Source organism: Molossus molossus, unplaced genomic scaffold (genome assembly GCF_014108415.1).
Source record: "Molossus molossus isolate mMolMol1 unplaced genomic scaffold, mMolMol1.p scaffold_m16_p_16, whole genome shotgun sequence".
NCBI lineage: Eukaryota > Metazoa > Chordata > Mammalia > Chiroptera > Molossidae > Molossus > Molossus molossus.
Window position 1 is genome coordinate 50,450,723 of NW_023425351.1, and position 15,135 is coordinate 50,465,857.

General features: G+C 37.8%; 1 protein-coding gene across 3 annotated transcripts in view; it reads right to left on the bottom strand.

The window, feature by feature from the left end:
- RSPO2 (R-spondin 2) overlaps nucleotides 1-15,135 on the bottom strand; it is a 149,229-nt gene that overhangs the window by 59,322 nt on the left and 74,772 nt on the right. For 2 of the 3 annotated variants that reach the window (XM_036264192.1, XM_036264190.1), the window contains one exon: nucleotides 13,368-13,556. The exons of the other annotated variant lie outside the window; for it this stretch is intronic. In XM_036264192.1, the coding sequence (XP_036120085.1) occupies nucleotides 13,368-13,556 (189 nt within the window). The remainder of the gene's footprint in view (nucleotides 1-13,367; nucleotides 13,557-15,135) is intronic. 3 annotated transcript variants of the gene reach the window in all.

A 15,135-nucleotide genomic window follows, 5' to 3' on the forward strand; every position in this document is an offset into this window, starting at 1 on the left:
TTAAAAATCATAGCATGCCCACCCACACACAAGAAATTCTGAAGAAATATTGAGGCTTGTGTAAAATCCTGTGGTCAAATAATGAGGAACTATAAAAATGTTGGCTTCGTTTCTCATATATTCAAGTGATGCATATTTGAAATCATTCTCAAAACAACCGAAATTAAAACTTGGACACATTTGCTGGGACTACAAAGGTAGGTGTTTTAGAGGGTTTTTTTTTTTTTTATTTAAAGGGGGTGAAAGAGAAGGGCAACTACCTTAAAATGAAGTAGGAAAGGAATGTGATAGCAATTAAAATGCTTTAAAAATTATAAACCATATCAATGTCTCATATCAGATCTTCATTCCTGCACGCCCCAGCTCTCTCATCCTGGTCCCTCCCTGTGCTTTCCCTTCCTTGGTGACTTGTAACCCTTTCATATTAGGTGAAAACAGAGAGGTTTAATAAGCTTCAGAGCCAACTCTTAGTTGAATTTTTTCAAACACTGAAAAAGGCAGATCTCTCCACCCAATTAAACGGAAAAGCATACGTAAGCTAATCTATGTCTTGCCCTCCACTCAACCTCCATCCAAAGAAAACAAGAATCTCTTAATCCCATCACACTCCAAATAGGCTAAAGCAGGAATCAGCAAACTTTCCCCATAAAAGACCAGATAGTAAATATTTTTGGGTTTGTGGGCCACATATCTCTGTTGAAACTACTCAGCCCTGTTGTAGAACAAAAGCAGCCATAGAAAATGCGTAGAGGATTATGTGGCTATTTCCAATAAAACTTCACTTATGAAATTGGAAATTAATATCACTTTTATGTATCGCAAAATATTGTTCTTCCTTTGATTTTTTTTTTCCCCCAACCACTTAAAAATCTAAAATCAATTAATTAGCTCAAGGGCCCCATGTAAAAGGTGACAGGCCAGATTATGCCCACTGGTCTTGGTTTACTGACCCCTGGACCAGAGAATGATTGCAATCCATGATGCACTATGAAGGGAAAAGGAAAAAAAAAAAAGGTTTCATTTCTAAAACATTAAATGGTAGCATTTAATGTTAGGGAGGCTTAGTGACATTTTACATACATCATCTGGCCATGTGCATAAGACAAATGTCAAATGAGTATGAGGATTCTGGGATTTAGTTATCTCAACATGGGAGCACTTACTTTGACTCCTTATCACTTGTCAATAGGTCAAAATGCCATTCTATCTTAATAAGCTTTTCATGTCTTGATTATATATGGTATTGACTTGTCAATGAAGGGAGTGGGTCGAAAGAAAGAAGGAAGAGAGTAATTTTACAAAACAGTGCATTTGGGCTGAAACCTGAATAATGTTGATACCCAGTCCTATGGTCTGATATCCTTCCACAGCTCTGTTTGTGAAGGTAACTTTGTCATGTCTGCCCACCTAGTTTGATGATAAAAGTGCATACAGTATCAGCTATGCCATGTTGGCAGCCAACCCTCGACCCCGAGGCTTGTCAGTGGACTTCTCAGAACATCTACTACCTACTCCATAAATGGAGATATCGCTATAGGATGGCCAGGAGCCAATGAAACGCTGTGCTTTAAAATGAAAGTACTTTAAAAACTAAAGTCAAGTTAGATGTCTTTCTTGCACAAAGGAAAACAGAGTACAAGGTAACATCTGCCTTTAAAACAGACTAATGCTGTTCAACTTGGGTCTTCACTGAAATAATAGGCTCATTCAAGAAAATCACCAAACGCACAAGAACATTCAATGTAAGCTAGAGAAATAAGATTTCATTTGTGAACAATGAGAACAGGCTTTTAACTTTCCAACCATTAGTATCACAGAGAAGAAAACATTTGGTCCAGCTCTTAGGATATATATTTGACATCATTTGTCTTCCAGATCAAATAGCGTGAGAGCATGCCTTTTGACTTTTCTACAGAGGTTTATACAGTACAATGAAAGCAGAGTCTATCTTGCAATAAGCAGTTATTGCACTGCTACTGTGGGCCAGCACATTAAACATCTGCAGGGTGCAGGTGAAGCACTATTACTGGGGTTGTTCATAGTACTTCCTGTCTGGCCTGCTTCTTACATCCCTGATGGCGTAGCCATTCTGGTGCTACAAATCTCAATGGTCAAACTGAGATCGCTCCGCTGCACTTACATGAGGATCCTACCATCTTTCCAAAGCACAAATTAGTCTTGTCATTTCTCTATTTTAAAATCCTTCAGTGGCTCCCTTTCATTTCCAGATTCAGATCAAACCCTTGATCTTAAAAAAGACCCTTGTTAGACATACCCTACTACTGCCTTAGCTTCATCTCCATGTGTACTTTCCATCCTATCCATGCTCAAGTTTCCTCTAACCTTCCCATGACCTCCCAGCACCAAGATACTGTGACAACAGTTTTTTCCCTCATTGTTGTTACTATGTTCATCATAATCCCCCTATTAAATGGGGGCCCCATGAAGAAAACAGAGCATGTCTTCTATTCTGTATTCATAGGGCCTAGCACAAGTGCTTCACAGAGATGATGATTTATCTGCCAAATGACTAACAAATTTAAACTTAAATTTTTATCAGTTTAGAATAAATGCTGAAAGAGAGTCTGCCTTGTGTATTTAATGTAATCACATAATTTTATTACAAACAAAAATACTTTAGATTATAAAGAGCTCCATTTCCAGATTAGGCGCCAATTTATTATATACTACATTGATCTTATGTCTCATTTTTCATCTCTAAGAAACAAAAAGTATGCATATTCCTTAAGAGATCAATATTAAAAATGTAACTACCAACAGAGGATATTACTCTCTAGAGATATTTCCATAGACTCATGAGAGTTACTAGAACTAGAAGGCCATTATTCCAGAGTGTGTTAGGTAATTTCTCTACACTCAAAAAGCTAGTTACTGTCAGAGATCAAATCAGAGCCCAAAGCTCCTTCCAACTAAGCGTTCTTTTAAAGATGTGATCTATCAAAAATCGATTTCTCTGTTTGAAGATAAAATCTATCTTAAATTCCTTAATGGGATTTAAAATACTTAAACTGACCATTTGTTTAAGAAAAATAGTCAAAAAAAATTTGAGATTTGTCTAATACTTAGGTTTGTAATTATGCATAATAGTTTTGTCTATATCGCATGGTTTGTTTTTTAAGGAAGAGTATAATGATAAAAAAAAAAAAAAAAGAATATTCTATTAGAGTCAGTATCTCAGACTTTGAAGACCCCTTGCTACTGACTCATTGTGTGACTTTGGGGAAGTACCGCCTTTATAAACCTCAGTATGCCATGTGTTGGGGGTGGGGGTCAGGGGATGGGGAGAAGAGAAGGAGGCAGAATAGAATCAATTAGGTCTCTTCCAGATCTAGGTGTATAATTTTTTTTATGAGTTTAAGAAAACTTCTACATGCCCGAGAGAGAACTTACAGGGTTGTAAACACACACACAGGTTGAAAGGTGAAAGTATTTATTAATTGAACTAAACATCCTCTCCTTTAAGAACTATTTGAAATATGCTTACTTTGGCACAATGCAATAAGCTACTACTTATCATTACCTGAACTGAAACTAGTGAATACAGAGACAAAATAGTCCATAATATTTCCAGTTAAGAGATTCACCCAGTTATCTTCATCATCATCTATGGTAGCTTACTAAAGCAATGATAAAGACATTGGAAAGGACTGTCACATGTTAGTGACCCACCGAGTGTTCCATTAACCCCTACCTACCTAATCACATTGAGCATCTCACCAAGAAATTAATTCCTTTACCTTTACATGGCTTTAAATGCCAAAATTTGTTAATAGGAATCTCTTCATTAGATGTAAAAATTGTTTCAATTTGTAGCTTATCTGTTTTATAAATTTATAAAGCAATACCTCTTTGGAATAAACTGAAAAGCATTCCAGGGAACATTTAGTCTGGTAACAAAGAACATGCATGGGCTACTATCAGTCAGATGCACACTCTAGTATCAACTCTTCTATACACTAGTAGTTTGTGACTTTGAACAAACTATTTAACTTCTCTAGGTCTCAGTTTACTTGCCTCTAATGTAGCTACTACATAAGCCCATGGTGTCTTTAAGAGAAGAGCAGCTAATATTACTGAGGGCCCCTCCCCCTTCTGAGAGACCTCAACCACCTGGGACATTTCAACCATTCAATTCATATGTACTGAGCATCTATTAGATGTCAAGCTTTTGACTGGCTGACCTCAGTCAATCAAACTGTGGCTCTGGTAACACCAAGCTTTTGGACACAATCCCCTAAGACTAAAACCAAGTGACAAATACTTTATCTTATCACAATATAGGTGCCCCTGACTCTTCCCTACCTAGCCACCCAGGCTAGACGGCTAAGAAAGGAGAGAACAGAGCAAGTCCCACAATTTCTGCAGTCCTTCATGACTGTTCTCGCCTAACCACGAACTTCTCCCTTCTCTGACCCCTTTTATAATACTAAGTGATACACCTACCCTATCTGCCTGTTGTGCTTTGGCAGTACTTTTTGTAACGGTGTTGTAGTATACTGTTGTCTGATTCTATGCAACTCGATTGTGTCTTCGGTCTATTTGTATCTTCTACTTCTTTTTTTTTTTTTTTTCATCCTCACCTGAGGACATTTTTCCATTTTCTGTACAGATAGAGTGGGAGGGAGAGAGAGAGAGAGAAACATCGACGTGAAAGGGACACATCGAGTGGCTGCCACCTGCACGACCAACCAGGGCCAGGGACAAACTGCAACCGAGGTACATGCCCTTAGCGGGAACCGAACCCGGGTCTCTCCGGACCGCAGGCCGACGCTCTAACCGCTGAGCCAAACCGGCCAGGGCTATTTGTATCTTCTAAATAGACAATCTTGAAATCAATTTTACTTTATTTCTTCTATAATCCCACAAGCACTGAGGTTACATCTACATATTTGTTAGAGGGCTGTATCTTTACAGATCTTTAAACACACATGATATAGACTTTCTGGTACTCAGAGTAATTACATATGTTCCCTCACTTATAGTCCACAGTTGTTCACATTCTATTAAAAACATTAAATCATATTTCCATTAACTTTAAATAGCTAGGCCTTTTTTTTCTCTTTTCTTTTCAAATGCATCATTAAATGGCACGGTTTAAGAATGGCAGGTATTTCTAAAAGCACTCAGATTTGACATGCATAAATTCTTTACAAACACCTAAACACCGGCCTTGGCGTTCACAAATTAAGGGATAGTCATACTTCACTGTGAATTTTCTTATATGTTCAACAGTACTAGGTTTTGGTTTTTTTTATTCTCACCTGAGGACATTTTTCCATTTTTTGTTCAAATGGAGTAGGAGGAACAGAGAGAAAGAGAGAGAAACATCGACATGAAAGGGACACATCGAGTGGCTGCCACCCACACGACCAACCAGGGCCGGGAACAAACTGCAACCGAGGTGCGCACCCCTAGCAGGAACCGAACCCGGGTCTCTCTGGACTGCAGGCCGACGCACTAACCGCTGAGCCAAACCGGCCAGGGTCAAAATTACTAGTTTTTAAATCAATCTCATTTCATTTAAAAAACATTAACTATAGCATTCTTCTAACCTAAAACACATTTTTCACAAAATGCCAAAACAAGGGCCGCATCATAAAATATAGCAGAATTAAAACGAAAGTAGCCAATTGACTGGAAACAATTACAAAATATCTCATTTCTATAATTTTTGTTTACAAATGATTTTTGAAAATATACTACCTCTGGCAAGAAAAGTATATGTATTATTATTTTCTTTTACATGAAAATTTTACTAGTCTTTTTGCCTTCATTTTAGCATATTTCTGATATCCTCCTGGTTCATGAATAAAACAAAACCATGACTGACAGGAGGTAGACACTTTATAATTACTGAACAAGTGTTCTGTCCAAGGCTAATTTCCCCACTTAGGTTTTTGCATCCTTTGTTTTCTATGCAGTGATCTTGTTTCTTTAATAACTGCCCCTTTTTCTCCACTTCAACTGTGCCTTTCCCACTCAAGCCTCCTTCCATGTCTGTCTGTCTGTCTGTCTGTCTGTCTGTCTGTCTGTCTCTCTCTCTCTCTCCCACACACACACACACACACACACACCCCTATTTCCTGATCCACGTGCTGCCTGGCTATCATCAACTCCTTTTCAACAAGCTTGGCAGTGCAGGGAAAGAGAAAGAGGGTCTATAATCATTGTGGCTGCTTCCCTAAGACTACGTGGACTCCCTAAAACCATCGCAGTCAGGATAGTGCCCCAATAATAACAATAAGACAACTCTCATCAAAGTTAACACCTATTGTTTAGAGAGTGTGACTCTGACCACTTGTTATTTCTCAAGCTTCCTGTTTCTGCTTCTGAGACATCATTCTCTGATTTCTTTCTTTTTTTCCTGGAAACCCAGTCACAGCCTCCTCCACAGGCTCTTCTTTGTCAACATTTTTCAGGCATTAATCCTCTGACTCTTTTCCCCCTCATTCAGTTGATATTCTCTTCTTCCTGCCAATGACTCAGCTGAGACCTCCAAGGAGAGCTCTGGGCCTACACATCAAACTGCCCACTGGGCACCCTCCCCAGGATGTCTCATACCACTCCAAGCTCAACATGTCCCAAATCAACCATTCTCTCCCTTGTGACCTTTCTTCCCAGCAAATATGTTCCTCCTGTATTCTGTACCTTGATAAATTCCACTCTCCTGTTCCCTAAACCAATATTATAAGAATAATCTTAATTTCACCTTCATCCAACATCCTAAAATTGATTATCAAGTCCTATTGATTCATCCTCAATATGCTCTGTCCATTTCTCCATTTGCATTATCACTACCTTCATTCACTTATTCATTCAACAAACACTATTGAGCACCCACTATGCATCAGATGTTTATATACCATAAGCCTGAACAAAACTGATAAAAATCCCTTTCCTTTTAGAGCTCACATTCTAGTGGGAGAGGTGAATAAAACAGATCATAAAATATATAGTATATTAGTTACTCATAAGTACTAGGTGAGGAAGGGAGGGAAAGAGGAAGGACTAAAGAAGAGAAGGAAGAAAGGAAATACTGACATAGGAAAGATTCAAATTTTCGATAGACTGGCCAGGAAATGTCTAATGAGGAGATAACTATTCTCTTTCTTTTTAAACCTAGATTATTGATCTTTCTGCCTTCATTGTTGACTCCCTCGAATTCATTTTCCCTGCCACCAAAAGAAAAAATACCGAAAACCATAACCTTATCATTCCCTACATAAAATCCTTCACTGACTACTTGTGGCTTTCAGGTAGATGTTTATACTGCCTACATTTAGCACATAAGGCCTGTCATTACTAGTTCCCACCAGCCTCATTGGCATCATTTCTGGTTATACAATGGAGCTCGACTCAACCACCTACATTTTACTTCAAAATGGATGACTTTGGGGTGTGTGTCTCTAAGCCATCACATGTTTTTCTTTTTACCTTTTTCTACCTGTAATGCTTAATCCTAATAATTCTGAAAATGCTCAAGTCATCATAAGTGTCATCTTCTACATTGCTAAAATGCACTCCAACTTTTACAAAGTACATTTTACTTGACTTAGGTAACTTCATCCATAAAATAGAAATACCATAACCTACTTCGTACACTTGTTTGAAAAATAAAATGAGATGCAATTGGCACAGTATGGACTCTAAATGATTAGCAGTTTTTCCCCCATAATACACTGAATTGTCTGTCTTTCCCACTAGATCAGGCTTTCTCAACATCAGCACTACTGACATTTTGGGTCAGATAATTCTTTACAGAGGGGGGTTGTCTTGTGCATTGTAGAATGTTTAATAGTATCCATGGCCTCTAACCGTTAGATATCCTTCCAGTTGGAATAACCAAAATGTCTCCAAACATTACTAAATGTCCCCTAAGCCCTGGCCGGTTTCTTAGTGGTTAGAGCATCAGCCCGTGGACCAGAGAGTCCCAGGTTCGGTTCCTGCTAAGGGTACATACCTCGGTTGCAGTTTGTCCCAGCCCTAGTTGGGGTCATGTGGGTGGCAACCAGTTGATGTGTCTCTCTCACATCAATGTTTCTCTCTCTTCCTCCCTCTCTCCTTCCCTCTGTCTGAAGATAAATGCAAAAATGTCCTCGGGTGAGGATAAAATTTTAAAAAACTAAAAGAAAACTAAATGTCCCCTGAGAAGCAAAATCACCCCTGGTAGAGAATCACTGCTCTGTACCATAAGCAATTCAAGGGCATAAGCTAATTATTACTCATTATTGTATCTCCAAGTAGCTAGTAACAAAGCTAGCAAATATTAATATTCAATAAATACATATCAGTAAGAACCACAACCTTGCCTGCTGGCACCACAGATTAATTTTACCTATTTTTGAAGTATATGTATATTTTTATGGATTCTTTCATTCAACATTATGTTGTGAGGTTCATTTATGTTGCTGCATGCTGCAGTATTTCATTTATTTCCACTCACTCCTATATATTTTATTTTTATTTTTTATTGTTAAAAGTATTACAGATGTCCCCCTTTTTTCCCCATTGACCCCCTCCTTCCCATCCCACTCCCTCCCGCTCTCCCCAACCTCATGTCTGTGTCCACGACTTGTGCACATGTGCACATAAGCTCTTTAGTTGATCTCTCCCCACCCTCCCAGCCCCAGCCCTCTGAGGCTCGTCAGTCTGTTCCCTTCTTCCATGACCCTGGATCTCTTTTGGTCGACAGCTTAATTTGTTCATTATGTTCCATAAATAAGTGAGATCATGGAGATCATGTGGTACTTGTCTTTCTCTGACTGGCTTATTTCACTTAGCATAATACTCTCCAAGCAGAAATGAAGAATGGCATAGCTATTTCTTTTTCTTAATATACTATACTTTTCACAGATATTCTATTGTTTTGACATTGGTTTAGTTCCATGTTGTAGCTCACATGACTAGTGTTGTCATGAAAAACCTTTTATATGTGCTTTGGTGACAAGTCAGGATAGTAGTTTTGTTAAAAGAGGGGAGAAGGGAGTGATTGAGAAGAGATACAATGAGGGTTCTTGGGGTGCTTTCTAACATTCCCCCTGTGTGGTGGTTACATATGTGTGTCCACCTTTTTGATTATTCATTACGTTTTCCATTTATAATCTGTGAATACAGAATTCTGTATATTTCATTTAAAGTTTTTTATATTACTAAGAATAAGACAGTGGTACAAATAGAGGGGGAAAGGCCAGAGAGTCTGGTAAATACCCTTTAATGCCAATATTCATGTGAAAGATAAATGTTTATATTCATTTGTATCAAAGACAAGCATATTAAAACAAAAAAATGCATTTTTATACATTTTTGTCAGTAATACCCAATGTTTCTGAGATGCAAAGGAAAATGTCTACTCTTAATGAAGAAATGAATAGGTACAACTTTTCTAGAAGTTCATTTGGCAATATATATATATCAAAAGTCTTTAAAATATGTATTATGGCTACATATCAATTATATCTCAGTAAAACTGGAAATGTATTATGCTTAAAAGTTTATCTTATGAATAAAATCACACAAATGTGTAAAATTATATGTTTGTGAGAGAAATAATCTGTATATAAGAATCGTCTTTATGGAACTGCTTATAATGGTGAAAAACTGAAAACAAAATTTCAGTAGGTAATTACATAAATAATGGTATATCCATTCAGGAGAATGTATGTAGCCATATTTAAAGACATGAAAAAATGTTCCTAATTCATTAAGTTAAAACAAGTAATAAAAACAGAAAAATGATACATTTGTAAGAAAAGAATTAAATTTGCACAGAAACAAAATGTCGAGCATAGAAGCCAAAATGTTAACTTTTGCAGTGAAGGCCAGGGAGGGGCAGTATGGAGGGGGTCGATGGGGGAAAAGGGGAGGCCCTCTGTAATGCTTTCAACAATAAAGGTAAAATTTTTTTAAATGTTAATTTTTGTTATATTTGAGTAGTTTTTTGTTGTTGTTTATATTTGCTTTTACTGTGGTTTTTTTGTTTTGTTTTGTTTTAGGTCTATTTTCTAAGCTTTCTATAGGAATATGTATAACAATTTTAAAAATTAGGGTTTTTCACATAAACAAGTTTATCAATGAATGAGAAATTTAAAATATTAGAGAAAAATCACCTAATAATATCAGAGGTAATGGCTGCTCTTAGCATCTAGTATAGTGTGTGTGTGTGTGTGTGTGTGTGTGTGTGTGTATTTTCACAGTATGCCTCGTATGATTTCTAAATTGGTTTTTATAAGCATGTCTGAATTTCATAAGCTCCATGCAGTTTGGATCAAGAAGACAACCTCAGGCAACATTTCATAGAGCAAATCTTCCTTTGGAAGAAGGATATGCTTTCTAATTCGTATCTTACTCTAGCGATTAGAAAACAGATGAGCAAATTTCACTTAAAGGATTTTTTTAAAGCTACTATTGCTTGAAGTATAATTTTATTCTCTACTTTCGAGAAATAACCTCTTAAGAAAACAAAAAGTGGATATGATTTCAGATTCTCAGACAGAGACAGCTTTTCAAAGCTCTGCCCCTCTGAACAGAATACATAGAACAATGCAATATATGCAAAGTATGAAAAAAACGTGAATCGTTAGTATTTAAGGATCACGGTCATCCAAAGTCATATACTGAGAATTAAGAAATAGTTTTCCACTTTCACTTGGCTTCACAGGAGTCTTGTTAATAAACATTTCCCACTTGTACTAGACAAGTAATGATTTCCTCCAGGTCAGTAAACTGCCAACATTGATTGCATTCACTTACAATAAGTATAACCATAGCAAACCCATTCTCACACACAGATTCTCCTTTCAAAGCTGATTTACAGTCATTGTTCCCTCTCCTTTTCTGAGAAAAGGGATTAACATAGCCAAAATGTGCCTTTAACCCCTGCCTGGGAGCCTCCCTCTAAGGAGGCCCCTAGGATACACTACGAAGTATTTTTGAGCAGCCATCCATACCAGTTTACCCAGACTGTTCTGATTTATAACCTGTGTCCCTACAATAGTTTTTAATAGCAGCTCCTTGCACTCCCCAGTGTCCCAGGTTGAGTGACACATTAGTCACCCCACCATCCATAGACAGTATGCACAATGCTGGGCCTGGAACCTGAGATAAACTCCAGATGCCATTTCCATTCTTGCTGCATCTTCCTTGTGCACTGACCGTCTGGAATGAAAAACCACCCAGAATAATCATGGACTCAAATCCCCCCAAAAGTGTTCTAAAGCAAGCTGAGTAGAAAACTGTTTTAAGATGGACCTATCCTCCTATGAAGTTCAAAAACTAGAAAAGACAAATTACTAGATAACCCAAATCATATAGCATACGAATAAGGTAATTATTTGGAGGAATTAGCCAGTCTATGGATACTTGTTTGAGTTGTACCCCTCTAGTTATTAATCTAAAAAATCCAATGGAATGGAAGTAGATCCAAATTTCCTCTAGGCCTAGACATTTCTATCTATGCTGATGGCAACACTATTCACCCAGTCATCTCAGCTAGAAACCGTAGGCTCAGATTTGATTCTCTCTCTTCACTCTGTCAAATTAGTTGCTAAGTCCCACTGACTATTTTTCAAGTCTCTGGAATTCATTACTCACAAACCTTTCATCAGAAGACTATTTCCAATTCTCGATAGTTAGAGTAGCCTTCCTCGACTTCCTATTCTTCTCCAACTCATCTCCCTCACTTCTGCCAGAATTACCTTAAATGAAGCAATTTCTTTAGTCCACTGCCTGCTCAGAACCCTCGGGTAATATCCATGTCTCTTCGCATGACCTTCATCAGTTGCACTGAAGCCTCCCTTGACATCCCAGATTCCAACCACATTCCCATTAAGCACATACTGCTCAATGGTTCTCATCCAGAGATGGAACTGCTCTCCTAGGAGGTGTTTGGAAATGTTTGACATTTTTGCTTGTCACAGTGATTTGAGGGCACAAAAGACATTTAAAGAGCCGGGATTGAGAACAATAAAGGTCCAGCAACGTAGGACAAGATGCCTTGCCAAAATGCCAACAGCACACCAAGTGAGACTTGTTCCCCAGACACATTATTTTTACACGTGTGGTTCCTTCTTTCTAGAATATATTTAACCTTCCTCCACTAGTTCTGCCTCCTTCCAAAACAAAATTGTAGGTGGATAATACAATTCAAACTCTCTTCTTATCCGAAGACCTCAACTGATTTAATAGTCATATACACAGTGTGTTAATGGGAGATAATTAAATCACTCTATTACATAGTGGCTGCCTGCTGATTAGCACTTAGTGTATTAAATTACAACTAATCTTCTTACCCACCTGTTATTTTGCTCCCTGTTCCTCTTTTCCTTGTCCTTTCTATTCCTTAAAATTTGAGCTACTTAAAGAAATACATGTTCCTTTAGCATCTCATTGATTTTTCTAAACTCTAATTTCTACTGTTTTTGTAGTAGTCTATGAAAATTATTTTTTGGATTAAAAGATGAAATTGCCCAGCTGGTGTGGCTCAGTGGATTGAGCATCGTCCATGAACTGAGAGGTCTGGGTTTGATCCCTGGTCAGAGCACATGCCTGGGTTTCAGGCTTGATCCCCAGTGTGGGGCAAGCAGGAGGCAACCGATTGATGATCTCTCTCTCATTGATGTTTCTATCTCTCTCCCCCTTTCTCTCTCTAAAAAAAAAGAAAATCAATAAAAATGTATTTTTTACAAAAGATGAAATGTTGTACCTGCATTCTTATGTATGTATGTAAGAATGCCATTCTTTAATACGTTTATGTAGTTGTTAAACTTAGAACTCAGACTATTTTGAAGTAAATTAAATATTTTAGTTACATCTTTTATCAGTAATGGTGTTTTACAAAACTCTAAACTGAATGTATTAGACTAAGGTATTACAAACTCAGGTAAAAGAGGAAACATAAGCTACAAATACTGTGGTAAACTGGAGAAAATGTTCCCAGCGAGACGGTATTTAGCCCTGGATGGTTAGAGTTGGCCTGCAGACCAGAGTCCGGGGTGGTTTCCTGCTAAGGGCATGTACCTTGGTTGCAGTTTGTCCCCACCCTAGTTGGGGTCTTGTGGGTAGGAACCAGTTGATGTGTCTCTCTCACATGGATGTTTCTCTCTCTTTCTTCCCCCTCTCTCCCTCTCACTCCATCTGAAGATAAATGCAAAAATGTCCTCGGGTGAGGATAAAAAAAAAAAGGTATTTAAATTCCTTTCTTATGTAAGGGCTGAGTATGCCTTACAAAGTTCTGTAACATATTATAGATATGTTATAGATATACCCATTTTTTTAGTCAAGAATTTCAACTTAGCTCCCCCTAAGTTGCATAAACAGTACAATCGGGTAGATGGAAGCCAGCTGCTCACGTGCACATCTGTTCATGTCTGGGGCGCGGTGTCCATAGTAGCCCGATGGGCAGGAATGCAGGCACTCCCCATACTGGCGCATGCCTTCTCGTCGAAGAAAGAAGAACAACTTCTGCTGACATCGGCTGCACCCATTGTCCTTTGAACAAGACAAGCAACCCTTGCAAATGGGATTTGATACATAACTAGCTGTAAAGGAAAAAAAAAACAAAACATGTTTAAATATGAAGGTGATCATACTTCTGGTCAATACAACATGCTGTGATGACAAGTATCTCTTGTTCTTTTATTTTCATCACACAGGAAATCCAAACAAGAAATCCATTGCAAACCCCAAGAAAAATGATTAATACACAGCCAAATTTAGAAACAAAGAAGACACTCGGAGTCAGAGTTGAGGCCGGAAGCTCCAACAGAATGGCTCATGGAGACTTAGACCAGACAGACGTAGACCTCATGGCAGCATCCTGAGTCCAGACCAAGAAATGTGTATATAAAGAGCTGTAGTTGTAAGGGCTGTCTGTCCACACAACCAGACTAGACGCTCCCACTCCAACTGGCCAGAGAAGAAGAGTCAATCCTGGATTAGGGGCATTAAAAGGGTGAAAAGAGGGGAGAGAAAATGTAATCAAGACATCCAAGAGTGGGATTCAAGCCTAAACGATCGATGTAGTAAGGAGTCCCTAAGTCAAGCGGTTAACATGAAAACATCACAATCCAGGAAAACCCACCAAGAAAAAAAAATCTGAAACTACCCTAAGTTTTTACAATCCTGGGACCTGGGACTTTCATGAAAAACTACCTTCCCATCAAAATGAACAAGTCACACATGCAGGCAAACCGCTGTGAGGTAGTCATCAGTCTCAGTGAGAGAGAGATTTCATACTAGAGTCAGAAATAACAGAACAATCTAAAAGAGACATTTAACATTTTTTATTTATTGATTTGAGAGAGAAAGAAATACTGATTTGTTTTTCCATTTATTTATGCATTCGTTGGTTGATTCTCATATGTGCCCTGACTCGAGGTGGAACCGCAACCTTGGCGTATCAGGATGATGCTCTAACCAACTGAGTTACCTGGCCAGGGCTAAAATGAGACTTTTAAATGAGTATCTTTAGAATTTGAAGAGATAAAATAAGGACTAGAAGTCACATGAAAAGAATATCATAAAAATAATGTGCAAACATTAGGAAGAAATGGAAATTCTAAAACTGACAAGTTGTATGGTAGACTTAGAGAGAGGGAGTTAACTGGAAAACAGGTTTAAAGAACTGAAGCACAAAACAAAAGATAATAATGTAAAAAGGATAAGCAGCATGAAAAAAAGTTCCAGTACATGATTGTTAGGTGTCACAGAATCAAATCAAGAGAATGACTAAGATGTAATGTTCAAAGTGATCATGGTGAATTCATTTCCAGAATTAAAGAAAGACATGAATTCTTCAATGAAAAATTCAGAGACCTGAGCCGATCAGTAAAAATAAGTCAGCATCTGAACACAGCATATTTATAACTAAAGAAGGAAGTCAAATGAGAGGGGAATAGCAGATTGCCTAGAGAGGAATAAAAATCTGAGGAAAAAAAAAAGCAGACTTCTTATCAGAAATAATGTGAGGTAGATAGTGGGATATTATTATCTTCAACATGCTGGGGAAGAATGATCAAATTCTAGTTCCATAAGCAATTAAATGATAGTTGAAAGATTAGGGGGAAATAAAGATTTTCCACCAAAATAAAGGCAAAGAACTTACCAATCAGAATCACT